Genomic DNA, 15397 nt, shown 5'->3' on the forward strand with positions numbered 1-15397 from the left:
ACCAGTACCTCACGCTATTTGGAAGCTATATCTTTATTAATGCAGCCCAAAATAGCATTTGCTTTTTGCAGCAGCCACATCACACTGTTGGCTCATATTCAGCTTGCGATCTACAACAATTCCAAGATCCTTCTCAGTTGTAGTATCGCTGAGCCAAGTATCCTCCATCTTGTAACTGTGCATTTATAAATTATTATTTTTATTAATTAAAAAGGTATATCTTTTCTTTCCCTTTGAAAATGAAATACCTGAAGAAGCTAACATCCACAAATTAAAAAGCAAACCAGTTATAGATCAGTGAAAATACAGATGAATAGCAGATGAATAGCAGTTAACTAAACAGAAACAAGAGGGAATCTACATGAATCTCTTTAGATATTGAAAACACAAGTGAGCCCTCTGTGGCCCTGGGTCTATTCTTCTGGAGTACAGGCTGTGGTCTAATCAGTTAGAGCTGGCCCAGAAACTAGCATGAATTAGCAATTACACAATGAGTGCAGCAATTAGCAATTAGCAATGAGTGCAGCAAGAGTAATATTAGGAACTTTGGTTTAGATACCTGAGAGGGAGTAACAAATATATTGATTAAGTAAAATAAAATTCAAATTGTAAAACAAATTACTGAAGGCTTGTTCTCAAAGGGAGGGGCTAGAGAGTGATGAGACATCAATGAGTTATGAGCACACTGATGCTTCAGTGTTCAGTGGGAAATGTCAGGAACACAGGAAGCTGAGCACAGTATAGTGGGAGCACAGCTCTGGGACTTCTTTCAAAGCAGGAGCAGTGAAATCATCTGTTGCAGCAGAAGGGGTAATTGATGGACATTCCTTGCTCTGGCCAGTGAGTGAGATAATAATGAGGCTTTGAAGATTTACTTTTGTCCATGACATATTACCGTATAGGAAATCAGACAATGAGGAAAATAATCAAGCAGGCTGGATTCTTCTCTCCCTTTATTTTATGTGGCTCCTACAGCACAGTAGAAATTTAAAGGATAACACTTCTTTGCAAAATTTTTGCATTGTTAATTAAAAACTAAAGGTTATTTTTTGGCTGGCTGAAGATCATTGGTTACACTTCAAAGTGTTTTAGAAGCTGAACCTATGCAGTCAGAAGTAAGCACCACTATGTTCAATAGAACTTATTCTCAGGTAACTATGCGGTACGTGTGTGTATGTACACACCCTTCCTGCATTTTGAATTTTTCTACAACACCACTGCAGACAAGAGAGAAAAAGAGAGAGAGAAGGAGAGAGAGAGAGAATTATACCTGTCCTTTCTTTTATGATTTGTCAGAAATAGGAGGTAGGAAGAGTGGGTATCCTCAATAACAGAATAAATCCAAAGCAGTAACAAAACTTCTTATTCAAGGGCAATGGCAAGAAGTAAGAGGACAAGAGGACACTATTCTTAGGAAGTGGGCAACAGAGATAGTTCTCTCTGGTAACGACATGGCCAAAGCATTCCAGATCATACCTGATGTCTTTTGCTTGGACAATATATCCAGAAAGAGGAATTATTGGCTGGCATGGATCCAAGAATCTGATGTCATCCAGTTGTGCCTGATGCTAAAAGACAATAAAAGCAGATAATTCAGTTAAAAACTGGCAGTCCGAAGGATACCTGGCCAAATAACTCATATCACGAGTTGGTTTCTTGAGTTAGTGCCAGACATTCAAGGTGATGTGTTTAGAAATCCAACAACAATCCTCCTCTTCCCCTATGTCAGCCATAGATCAAGCCCACAACTGTTCACTCACATTTTCCCTTCATGGCACTGGGTCCCAAAAAGAGAAAAATAAAAACAGGATAGTTGGCTTATAATGGAGGCTGTTGTTTGATTTAAGAAAAACCTTAGTTGTTGTTAGTCCAAATATGCTGGGCTGGAAGATGCGCTTGGCTGTCTTGCACGAAATGTATTACTCATAAGTCCCATAAAAATCGATGGCAGCATGAATGGGTGGTGAATGGATTGTAATTATGTGCTGGAAAGTTCAGAAACAAGCACCATGTAGGCATCTAAGCTTGAAAGCCCTAATAAGATGGAATCCAGACAATTTTGTTATAACTTCAGCAAATATCTTAGCAATGAATTTATTCTCAGAATAGCATAAGACATTCCTTTTAGGCTAAAGTCTGGAATATAAACATTTGAATTCTGTGTTGTGGAATTTGGTATATGTACTGCTGAGGGCAGTGTTCTGTGAAGCCCCAAGCACAAACTTATCCTTGCTTTGAAACTCAATGATGTGATGGCTTTGAGCGAGGGTTGCCTGAAATTGCCTCAAAGTAACATCACAGAATAGTAGTATGCAACTTCAAAGAGAGCTGGGAGCAATTACACTGGCAATCCTTGCAAAAGCTAAATTTATGGTAAAAATATTTTTGTAAAACAACCACAGGTAGCCTTGAAGTTCTCTCAGTCTTTGAGCAAAATAAAGAAACAAGTTGCTGCAGTGCAACAGTTTTCTGATCTTTTCAGGACCAAGAGACTGATTAAAGGAAAATAGTAATTGAAAAAGATGTTTCCGAATTAAAACGAAGCATAAGTTTGTAAGTATCACAGAAGAGGAGAAAATAAAAATGACATAAATTCAGACCTTAAATGAAAATATACTGAGACCTGGGTTCATAGAAGTGCCATGGGTAAAGAAGATATCTTGTAATCCCTTCAGCCCACTCATTTCTATCTTCTATAACCAGTGAGATGAATTAACCAGGAGGAAAATAATATTTGGCCAGGCAGCATCTTCCTATCCTATTTTACTTCATGTATAAGAATTACATGAAGAACAGAATGTATTTAGCAAAAGAGAAGGTGTGAGGTTTTGAAATGATATATACAACCATTCTAAAGCAAGACTCAAAACTTATACAACCAGAAGCAATTCCTTTAAGTCAGGCTGCTTATTAGGTCCTCAGGGTCTCTCAGATCTCTGAATTTTATAGGCGCTTAGTTGCATAGGAGTGTAGGCCCTTGATCTTTCTGTTATTCACAGGCTATTGATAGGACTGCTGCAGGTTCTGGACTCAGGATGGGTGGAACCACCAAGTTTCACTCTGAAGTGATTGCAAAAGCCAAGATTGGTTTCACAATTCATTCCAATTGAAGGGAATAAAAATTATTCCGTTAAAGGGAAGGGAATAAAAGCACTCCCTCATCTGCAATGGAAACCGTTTAGGGAGAGGAGGAATTAAAAGCAGCATGCCTCACTCAGGCAAGTCAAATCAGTGGGCCCTTCTTCCCAACTTTCCCTCTGCTACATGCACCCAGGTGGAATGATTGCTGCTAGACAATAGTGGAAGGAGTGAATGAAACAAATACATCTTGTATCTCAGCAAATCCAATCTATATTTCTGCAGTATGGAAGGCCTGCAAACCAGACAGTACAAGGGATCTGAGACCTTCACAATACATTTCCTGTTACATCTAAATGTCGTAATCCAGTAAAGTACTGATGTGTTGTTGTTGTTTTAAGTATCTCATACTGGACTTCAGACTTGGGAGGTAGATGTGAGGCAAGGGAGCAGGAGACCCCTGAAGATTGTTCTTTACTCCATATTACTTGCTCAAAGATATCTGAAGTTGACAAAGGGGGCCAAAATACAAAAGGTGTATATGTGGTGGGGTGGTGGGGAAAGGGTTCCAGGAGAGGGTGAGAGGCAGGCAAAGAAGACCTCAGAGCCTGCTCCAGCTGGACTTTCCCCTCCCCTCACAGAGGAGCAGCTACCATCAGCTACCCAGTAGGAACTATTCCAGAAGAGAGAGGGAGATAGATATGAGACCAGACACTTGCTCCCATTCCAGCTGGAGCCTCCATGCTTTAGGGCCATCTTCCATCAACCACCCTGAGGGAAGGATCCTGTTGTTTTGTTTTGTTTTTAAATGTGAATATATTTATTGTGATTTTATTCTTTTTATCCTACTTATAAGTTGCCTTGGTAGGATGTGTATGTTAAAATGGAGCATATAAATAATGGGGAGTGTCTTGGAAGTAGGGGAAATCTCACGAGAAATCAACTGAATCTTTTATAACATTATTTATTTATTTATTTATTTATTTGCATTAGAAATAGCCTCTGTTGGAGGATGCAATGGGAAAGAATTTCAGTGCCACCCAGATGAAAACTGTATTCCTGAGTTCTGGCTTTGTGATGGTGAAAAGGATTGTGAAGATGGCAGTGATGAAAAGTACTGTAATGGAACTATACGCTCATGTGATAATAAAACCAAATTTTCCTGCAAGACTACAGGTACTGAAATATTTTACCATAAGACCAAGGGTAGAAGAATGGTGAGGAAGTGGGTGTGGGGGTCAATCCTTTTCCTGTGACATTTCTGTAGGCTGCTCTCCCCAAACTAAAGGTTGCTTCTCAACTTGGACAAGATAAACCAGAACCACCAAATCCAATCCAGAGGAAAAGAAATCCAGAAGTGTCCCTTGATATAATTATGCCTAATATATGCAAAATCTCTACAATAAAGTATCTATTCAGGGTGAACAGGCTGTTACCTAAAAAGATAATAGATTTTCTTTTATTTGTATAGTTTTGTATCAGTTTATGTTTATGTTTATGTTTATCATTATGTTTAGGACATAATGCACCCCACTAACTTTGGTTGCACCAAAGCTTATTGATAGCCCAGTAATCTAAGTCTTGTCATTGGAAATAGAGATTTATCCCAGGCATGAATATGATAAATGAGTACCAGAATGAGTATCATTTAATAAATAGGGGATCCTTTTTGAGCAAATGTGATCTCTTTTAGAATGCATCTTCTTCTAAAGCTCCTCCTATGTAATGTCTTTCTTTCACTACCTTTATTTGACATGAATATATATGTAGTATTGGGGAGTTGCTAAGCTATAGTTGCTTGGTTTTCTATTTAGGCATACCAGTTTATGTTTAATGTTCATTTATAGTTGGTGTTGTATAGTTGTAATTAAAACAATACATTTTTTAAAAAAGTGTGTTCATATGTTATCAACTTACCTGCCAATCACGTAGCATGTTATTTATAGGACCTTCTCCATATTTAGTTATAAGAACTGCTGAAATAGGGGTTGGCATAGATGCTGCACCAACTGTCACTTGGTGGTGAATGTGCAGCCTTCATCAAAGCTTTGCCCAAGGTCTTTACTCTATAGAACATTAGTTTAATAGTAGCTTGTTCTCGTTCTAATTTGAACAAACCAGATTATTGAGAAATATATTTGACCTCTGTCTAGAGTAAAGCCATTATACATAACAGGCCATCTAAGAATCCAGTTGTTGTATTGTAGTAATTGAGAAAAAAATCAACCCAAATTTTCTTTATGTTTTGTCGTAGAATAGAACTCTGTTTTCTGTGTTTATGTTTAATTTTAATTTTACACAACATTTGTATACTATTCCACATCTAGACAGACTCCAGAGCAGTGGACAACAAGAGATAAAATGAATAAAGTCAGTTGTAACCATTCACATTTAACTCTGTGTCTTTGAGTTCTTTAGTGCAATAGTAATCATAATGCTATACAGTTATTTTACAGTGGGCTCATTCAGAAGACACCTTAAACCATGGCTTTAACCATGGTGAATAAGGCTTTTTGCTTTATAGAGAACCTTTGCTGTGTTTCCTGTAAGCAGTGCTTGGTGTCCAGCACTTGAACAATATAATAGGGAAGACTTAATTAACAAAGAAATATAATAAATAGGCGACATTTATTTAAACAAAGAAATATTGTGAGGCATGTATAATAATATTTACAGCTGATTATTATTTCAGGAAAGGCAGCAATACTCCATAAATGTCCAGAATTAAGAAACTTTATGACAATATCCCAATTGCATCAATCTCTGATAGGCTTATAAACTTGTAAATTAAGCATAGCTTATTTACTCACGTATCTCCTGGGCCAAAAAGAAGATCTTTCTTCTTTTGGAGCCTTCTGAGCCTGTAAATATAGCAGCAGAAATGGCTCCTTGCAAGTGTACAGTAACTAAGGAACTCTGTGCTTCAGAGAGCATATTTTGTAAGAAGGCACACTTCTTTCTCTCTCTCTCTCTCTCTCAAATAAGAAGTCCAAGAGTTTCAAAAAAGAAATTGAGTTTTAAGTTATATTTTTAAAATGGTCCACAATTTGCTTCCCTAAACTGGGATCATTTGTTTCAATTCCCATTCCTTTAAAAAACTAATGAGCACTCATATGTTGATTAAGCTGAATGTATAAACCACTCTGTACAGTGCATAATAAACCCTGAGGGAGAGACAGTTTATAACTCATAGGTTTAAGGTACCTCTAAATAGCTAGAACTGATGCATGGGCTGCAAGTTTACTGCCCTCAGTAAATGCTTTCTGAAGCTATGGGCTCATAAAGTATATTTAGATTATTTGAAGTTCCTTATGCATTTCATATCCATAACTTAAGTTGATATCTTAAATATAATACACATGTCCAACTACTTGTATTTCCCCCTATTGAAAGGCATACTTTGGGGGTTGAACACACACAGTAGATCTAATATCTACTAGTTCCAAAATCTTAGCTTTAAAAAGTGTTGAGGAAAGTATTTGCAGGGTACACAAACCTTGAGAAATGAGTCTCATACCACCATGGAGAAGTATTGTAGGTGCAGATGTTTTTAGATATATTCGTTAAACCTTTTTTGTTGTTTAGTGCTTATGCTCAATCACTATGTGGCATTAGGCTGCTGATAATAATGTTCAAGTTTACAGTACTAATTCTGTTCCTATTCCCCAAGGACACCATCATGCTCAACCTGCCCAGTACCCTCCCTTTCCCACCCACAGGTACACCCCAGTACCCCTATTACATCAAAACATTATAGTTTTGATTAACTATGTAAATCTATGTAGATTATTTTGTAAGCGATATGATAGGGATGGTTAACTTGCAATGTTGAGGTTGTTAAGGTTCTTCATTTTCCACCTCGATGCTAGTTTTGCCTCATTCTCACTCCCAAACTAGAGCATCTCCAACAGGAAAAATGCACATTTTACCAAGCATACAACCAAATACACACTTCTTTCCATTGTTTAAAGCATGAAAATGCATCCTTTTGGGTGATTGTGCATTTTAAAATTTGCATTTTCCAAAATCGATGCAATTTGTGAATGTGATCATAAGCTCAATAATATGAAAATTCTTCTCAAATAATGCAATCACGTTCGCATTCAGGTTTGCAAATCTCAATTCATTCTCTCTCTCTCTCTCTCTCTCTCTCTCTCTCTCTCTCTCTGTGTGTGTGTGTGTGTGTGTGTAAAACAACGAAAATCTCATACATCCCTACTGTATTTTAAAGGAACTAAGATCAGTGCAAACTCTTCAGTTCTGCTTGATAAACTGAAGGATAAACTGTAAGGGGCATATAATACACAATAGTTTGTTGAAGAAATAGTTGTTGTCAAGAAATCTGTAGCACCTAAAGCTGATTTTTTTTAGATGTAAGAAGATGTTTCATTATCAAGTTATTGCCTTAGATCTATAATAGTTCTTCTGCAAATGCTAGTGATTCTACTGTTTATGGAAGAGATGGTAATCCAGAGAAGGTTCTAATTCACAAGAGGGGAGGTTATTTTCATCAATTACCCCTTTCAACTTCAGTTTCCTATACCTCCTGCTACACTATTCCAGGGAGTCCTCCAACCCTCTAGAGCAGGGATGAGGAACCTCCGGACTGCAGAGGGTCCCCACCCAGCCCACCAGAGTCTTTCTGGGCTTCCACCCCCACTCCTCAGGCAAAAGGTCTTATCACCAATGAACAGCTGATCAGAGATAAGGGAGCCTCTTTCAGTGCTGAGCAGGGTAATTACTCCCCTTCAGCTGATCTCTATCCATCAGCAGTGACCTCACTGCTAGCATGTAACTCCTAATGTCCTAGCCCAGGACATTAGGCCTACAAATTGTTCTCCACTCCTTGACCCTAAAGCATATTTTCTGGGAGAACAGGGGACTACATGGAATGAGTGAATCAGCCCCCTAACCCCCAAAACCTCTTGTGAGTGGGATATTCTGGAAGCAGAACTTTGGCCATGGAATATCTGGATTCATAACAGTGACTTTTGTTTATTGTGACCTAATGAACAAAAGAAACTGAATATTTCTTGGGATTTAATGGGTGGACATAATTCAGTAGTATTAAACAGAAATTAATTGATTGAAAAGTAACTGGTAATTAATAGGTTATCCAAAGCTGTGATTATGTGATCAAGTAGCTCTTCTTTTCTTTTAAACTGATCCTGGCAATTGTTATAGCTGTGTCTTCCCCCACCCCCACCCCCACCCCTCCATAGCAGCTCTCTGTGTTTCTGTGCAGTCCCTTCTTTAGCACCACTGGAACACACTTTAAATTAAATACAAGCAAAAGAAAACCTTAGTAAAATGTCACACATTGTCTGTTTAGCCCAAAGTCCAACTCTCTAAGCACTAATTATTTAAGTTACATCTCTGAGTGGACAGTTGAGCTTACACATATTAAAATATTGCAGGGCTGATGATTTAAACTCCAAAATATATTTGAGATACTCAATAAAGGGTTTTGCATTAACAAATAAGGCTCAGTGGGACTTACTTTTGAGTAAATAAGCTTAAGATTGCACTGTTAGTTGATTTTGATATAATGAATTTACTTGGGGAATTAATATAATGTAAGGATTGCTGATGAGCATGCATATATTGAGAGTTTCTGGAGCACAACTTGATAAAGAACTTGATATTTGCTATTCGGGAAGGAATGTGCTGTAGGAATATAATCAGTCTACAAAATTAAGTTAAGTATAGAAAAAAATGAAACAAACATAGAGATGTAACTAATTACAGCTGTTAGGTAGATACTTCAGATAAGTTATTGTGTATAAAATCTGTGCCAATCAAGAAAACTGATGGCAACCAAGTAGTTGTGTTAACGGACTTAACATCTTACTGAAGAGGTGCCAATATAAATTTATTACCGATAATTTGAAGGAGTTGAATATTTGAATGGAGGGGCATAAAAAAACAGGGGCAGCCACTGAGAATAATGCCCCTGGAAATAATGCTATGTCATGACATAGCATTATTCCCATTGGTCCATATATGGACCACTTCCCATTGGGTCATTTTTGGGTTTTCTACCATGAAAGAACAGTGCAGCTGCTGATCATGTGGACGCCATGGTAAATGACTCTCCCACAAAAAATGAGAAATTCCCCAAGTCCTCTAAAACTCTCTCTGATTGCCCCCTCCCACAATTTTGTAGGCAATAGAAAGATTTAAATATTTGAATCTTGCCTGAATTGTTTTTATTTATGTTAATGTTCACTTTAAATTTTGGCACATTTTCTATGCTGGTGATGTATATAAAGCATTGTGGTAGCTGTAGTGGCACTGGAACATTTTCAAGCCGCTGTTGTAGAAATTTTGGCCACCACATTTAGAGAATTGTTCATTTTTTGCTGGGTTTTTTTAAATATATAAATTCTATTTAATTTAGTTTTGTCTTAGAAGGTATGTGATACTTTGCTCCCATTTCTACTCTTTTTCAGAATTATATTTACTTTTTTTTTACTTTTTTTTTTTTTACAATCACATAACACATGGTTCCTAGTCAGGTTATAAACTGACAGTTTTCTCATAAATTTACCTCTTCTATTATATTATTTTGATGGGTCTTTTATCAATAGCAAAAAATGTTTATCCTTATTTGTTTGTTCTTATTTGAGCTAAAGAAGAAGAGGAGCAAACTTGGCATTTTAACATTGCGGAATATTTACTTTGTTGTAAATAGTGCTTTCAAATACAAGGAACAGTTCTCCTGGACATGTTTGTTCTTCTTTTATAAAATGCCATTAAGTAACAAAAGAATGAGAGATAACATTTTGTGAGTATGTTCTTCTTGTATTTGCTTTCTGTCTTATTTTGTGTGTTTATTTTCTTTTTTCTTCAAGGGAGATGCATTAGTAAAGCATGGCTGTGTGATGGAGACATTGATTGTGAGGATCAGTCTGATGAGAATAATTGCGAAGGGTATATGTGCGGACCACCAAAATATCCTTGTGCTAATGACACTTCCATCTGTCTACAGCCTGAGAAGCTCTGCAATGGGATAAGAGATTGCCCTGACGGATCTGATGAAGATGTTCTTTGTGGTATTTCATGTTTGATCAAATCCACATCTATGGAAGAAAATGTATATCTACATTTTCCCTTTGGATATGTTCATATTGCTAAAACTCTAGCACTAAATGTGTCTAGAACAAATTTTAATGAATTGTGCCTTTTTCCTGTGCTGAATGGTTGGAGTTCCATATTCTGACTCAGTGATGCTATTACCAGCACTCTTCACACAGTTGGACATGCAGACTGAAAGGGGAGATGGATCATGCCCACTGACCTATACCCATGTATACAGTCCTTACATGCAAAGGCTCAGTATGCACAAACAGGAACTATGCTTTTTGCAGTGTGATGTGTAATGTTGCACTTGGCCCTATTGATATTTTTTCCTGTTTGTCTGCTCATGAGGCTATCCAATCTGCCTTTTATAAGCCTGAACTCTTATTTGTATTATCAGTGCTTTTAACATATCCACAGATTTCATCATACTCCTATTCCCTGCACACACACTAACTAATAAAACAATTGATGAAATATTTCCCAGACTGATCCCTGAAGAAACTTATGTGTTACTTTTCCCAATATCATCAATCTGCTACAATCTGCTAGAATTCTAGTTACTAGACTCTAGTAGCCATCTTCCTTTTTAAAGTGTCTGTACTAATCTATTAAGACTCCAATCCTACATACACTAACCTGCGAGTAAGCTCCATTGAACACAGTGGAACTTACTTCCAGGTATTATACTGTAAGTCACATTGTATATCTGAGAAACACCAATTTTTGTTTTTATTTCAGATGAATGTTCGCTTAACAATGGTGGCTGCAGCCACCAGTGTTCAGTAGTTCCTGGAGGTAGAATTGTGTGCTCATGCTCCCCAGGATTGTACTTGAGTTCAGACAATAAAACCTGTGAATTTGTAGATTATTGCACCAAACACCAGAAGTGCAGCCAAGTGTGTGAACAGCATAAAAATACTGTTAAGTGCTCCTGTTATGAAGGTTGGAAGCTCAATAAAGATGGTGAAAGCTGTGCTAATATTGGTAAGTTGACATTTACAATCTATTCTCTACTGTAGAGCTCCTTTTCTGAAAATTTAAGGCAAGCATTTGCTTTAGAGAAATAGTATGAGTCCTTGGTAGTTTTATCTTTAACTTAAATATCTGGACTACAGCTTGTTTCTAACAGAGGTTTAGATGTTTGTTTACAAGCTGTGCAAGTTCTCATACAATTACAAAACTTAGCATTATGAAAGTATATATTTATACCTCTGTAATACCAAATGTTTTAATTGTATGACAACATGATGTCATACAACAAGCTGTTTTCAGTTACACATGCACTTTTCAAGACAGGAACAGCTAAAAGTGAAATCTCTAGCTGAATGAGATCTGGGGAGTATTTTTTCTTTTTTACTGTGCACTGTGGGAGTGGGTGTGCTTTTGAGTATGATAATGAATGGTCCTATTCAGTCTAGCCCAGCTTTAAATACCTTATAAAGAATCATAGAATCATAGAATCATAGAATAGCAGAGTTGGAAGGGGCCTACAAGGCCATCGAGTCCAACCCCCTGCTCAATGCAGGAATCCACCCTCTTTTATAGAGTAGAGAAAACACTTTGGAGCTATTTATACCACACCACTTTTATACCACACCACCTATCCTATCACTGTGGCCTAGAACTGAGGCAAGCAGACTTCTGGCTTGTGGGGTCCAATTTGTTTTTTTTTACTAGGGTGACCATATGAAAAGGAAGACAGGGCTCCTGTATCTTTAACAGTTGTATTGAAAAGGAAATTTCAGCAAGTTTCATTTGTATATATGGAGAACCTGGTGAAATTTCCTCTTCATCACAATAGTTAAAGCTGCAGGTGCCCTGCCCTATTTTAAATCTGGTCACTCTAGTATAGTTCCTGCACCTTTAACTGCTGTGATAAAGAGGGAATTTTATCAGGTTCTCCATATATACAAATGACACCTGCCCTTTTCTATGCAACTGTTAAAGATACAGGAGCCCTGTCCTCCTTTTCATATGGTCACCCTATTTTTACTAGAACCTCAAAAAACACCAAAGAGAGCCTGGTGCAAAAGACATATTTTCAGAATAAACCCCTAGGGAGGATGTGGTGTTAAGGCTTGTGAGCCTTTACTCCCACTTTCCCTGCTTTTTGGTGCTTGGTTTAGAGGCTCTAGAGCCTTAGCGTTGTTTTGTAAAATGTGGTTTTTTGTTTAATGAATAGTAAATCTAGCCTGCAATCAAGCATTCAAACATATACATACACAACAGTAATATATCTAGTAAATAAATTGCTATACTAGATGTAATTCCAATATACTATAAAATAAATATTAAAATGAAAACTCTGGTGATATTTTTGTCAAAGGAATTTTTCAGACCTTAACAAACAGAATGTTTTGAACTGTCACCAATGATTAATTTATTATACTATATACCTATGGACCACAGTTAGATTGTTGAATTTAATCTTCATATTTGAAATAACAGTTAAATTCTGATATATGTGAATTAAGGTTAGATTTGGGCTGAAATATGCATTGAAAAAGAATACAGTGAGAAATTTGATTTAGTAATGTCATTACTGCATATGTATTATACAATTAGAATATTCTGCCAGTGTTAATTAAATTATTTATTTTTATTAATATCGCTATAATGACCTGCTTCTTATTACATTTTCCACAAAATGTACTGTTTTGTTCCCAGATCCTTTTGAAGCTTTCATAATTTTCTCCATTCGTCATGAGATCAGAAGGATTGATCTGCAGAAACGAGACTATAGCTTGTTAGTTCCTGGTTTAAGAAATACAATAGCACTTGATTTTCACTTCAATCAGAGCTTACTATACTGGACAGATGTGGTAGAAGATAAAATTTACAGAGGCAAGCTTTCTGAAACCGGAGGTATATAATTAATTTTAGATTATTATTTTTTTTTAAAAAAATAACCTTTGCAGGAACTCTCAGTTGTAGAAACATGATGAACCTGTTAAGTTCTGGCCAAATTATTTTTCTCGTTTAGATTATGTTACATAATTTAAAATTTATTACAGGCATGCACACCAACTGGCTTTTATAATGAGAGACAGCTAATCTGTTTTCACATCGTCTTCCATCATGGTCTTTTGCTCAATCCACTCAATATTTGAAGAATAAATCTTCCAAATATGGATATTTCAAATATGGAGTGCCCTCCACAAGGAGCACCTTTTTTCAGCCAGAGAGAGCAAGAGTGATATATGTGCCAATTGCCTTGCATGTGGATGTTGCATTCAGCAGTTGGGCAGGCATATACATTGATTCTGCAAAAGAGACCTATGTACGCATTGTGACAGAGAGCACTTGGCTTTGGCAAAACTGAATCCAGGTCACTCCCTTTTCTGCTCCATTACCCCATATGTGAATGTATTGTTAAATATGTGCTATTTAATTTATTTGTAAATTATCTGGGGTTAGAGATGAATAGTGGAAGAAACAAGTTTGCTAATTACACCAAATTATTCAGGATTGTGAATGTTACATATACATTGGTGGGATTTGGGTTGGAAAGATTATTATTATTATTTATTTATATAGCACCATCAATGTACATGGTGCTGTACAGATAACACAGTAAATAGCAGGACCCTGCCGCGTAGACTTACAATCTAATAAGTTGTAGTAAACAATAAAGAGGGAAGGAGAATGCGAACAGGCACAGGGAAGTGTAAACAGGCACCGGGTAGGGTGAAGCTAAACAGTATAGAGTCAGAACAAACTCAATATTTGAAGGCTATAGGGAAAAGAAAAGTTTTTAGCTGAGTTTTAAAAGCAGTGATTGAGTTTGTAGTTCTCAAGTGTTCTGGAAGAGCGCTGTGAAAAAGCAAAATTCTATGCTTGGGATTATTAGGAAATGGACTGAAACTACAACAAGTAGTACAGTAATGCTTTTATATATCTTGTGTCATCATTTGAAATATTTTGTGCAATTCTGGTCATCTCAAAAAGATTTCATTTCATTTATTACATTTCTATACCACCAAATAGCCGAAGCTCTCTGGCAGTTTACAAAGATTAAAAACCACTAACTCTGCATTATAAAACAATTTATAACAGACTTATAAACAAACAGTACAAACAGAGACACTCACATATCTAAAGCAATATGTGAGAATAAGAAACATACAGGAACTGCAAAAGATATCATAGAGCTAGAAAAGGTACATGAGCAAAGTGTCTTCCATATGTAAAAGGCTAAGGACTGTGTCCCTTTTTAATTCAAAAGGATTATGGCTAAGGGAAGACATTAACGAGGCTTATAAAATTATATATCATGTGAAAAAAGGTGGATAGAGTTAACTTTTTCTCCCTCTCATATAACACTAGAAATCATGATCACCAAATACAATTGATTGGCAGTAAATTCAGGACAGACAAAAGATTCCCCTCCCCCTACAATGGAGAATTAATTCACTTCTTCAGCATGTGGTTTGTCCACTACCTTATTAGCCAAAATGGACATTGATATTAGTGGTCCCATTCATAGGAAGTGAATTTTGGGAGGGACATTTCTCCAAGTCTAGGGGGAAACAGTGAAAGTTTGGGCAGTAGCAGAAGCCATAAGCAGTTGACCTTGGACTCTGTGGCTCTGTCTATAACTGGTTCGCCTCCTATCTAGAGGGTCGCTCTTTCAGCGTGTCGGCTAACGGCAGCTCGTCCTCCTCTTTTCCCCTTTCAGTTGGGGTTCCGCAAGGCTCGGTGCTTGGCCCGTTGTTGTTCTCTCTATACATGCTGCCCTTGGGCAAGCTTATTCAATCTCACGGCCTCCAATATCACCTGTATGCCGATGATACACAATTATATCTTTCATCTCCGGAACTTTCTCCAGATGTTCACGATCGTATCTCAGCATGTCTTTCAGATATCTCAGCCTGGCTGCTTCATCGTCGTTTGAAACTTAACATGGCAAAGACTGAATTGCTTGTTTTTCCTCCTAAACCTTCTCCTCACCTCTCATTCTCTCTTACTGTCAACGATGTCACGCTTACTCCGGTCAAGGAAGCTCGTAGTCTTGGCTTTATATTTGACTCCTCGCTCTCCTTTACTCCTCACATCGAGGCTGCAGCTAAATCCTGTCGTTTCTTCCTATATAATATTGCCAGGATTCGACCATTTTTGTCTGTCTCTTCTGCCAAGACTCTCGTTCACGCACTGGTTATCTCTCGGCTGGACTACTGCAACCTTCTTCTCTCTGGCCTTCCTTCGTCTCACATCAGTCCGCTGGTCTCTGTCCACC

The 15397-nt window shown here is 37.2% G+C and overlaps 1 protein-coding gene across 1 annotated transcript in view; it reads left to right on the top strand.

The window, feature by feature from the left end:
* Positions 1–15397, top strand: part of LRP1B (LDL receptor related protein 1B) — a 976641-nt gene that overhangs the window by 720006 nt on the left and 241238 nt on the right. Inside the window, exons 21-24 of the mRNA XM_063116589.1 lie at positions 4072–4254; positions 9933–10133; positions 10900–11145; positions 12829–13026. Of these exons, the coding sequence (XP_062972659.1) occupies positions 4072–4254; positions 9933–10133; positions 10900–11145; positions 12829–13026 (828 nt within the window). The remainder of the gene's footprint in view (positions 1–4071; positions 4255–9932; positions 10134–10899; positions 11146–12828; positions 13027–15397) is intronic.

This window comes from Elgaria multicarinata, chromosome 2 (assembly GCF_023053635.1).
Source record: "Elgaria multicarinata webbii isolate HBS135686 ecotype San Diego chromosome 2, rElgMul1.1.pri, whole genome shotgun sequence".
NCBI classification, from domain to species: Eukaryota; Metazoa; Chordata; class Lepidosauria; order Squamata; family Anguidae; genus Elgaria; species Elgaria multicarinata.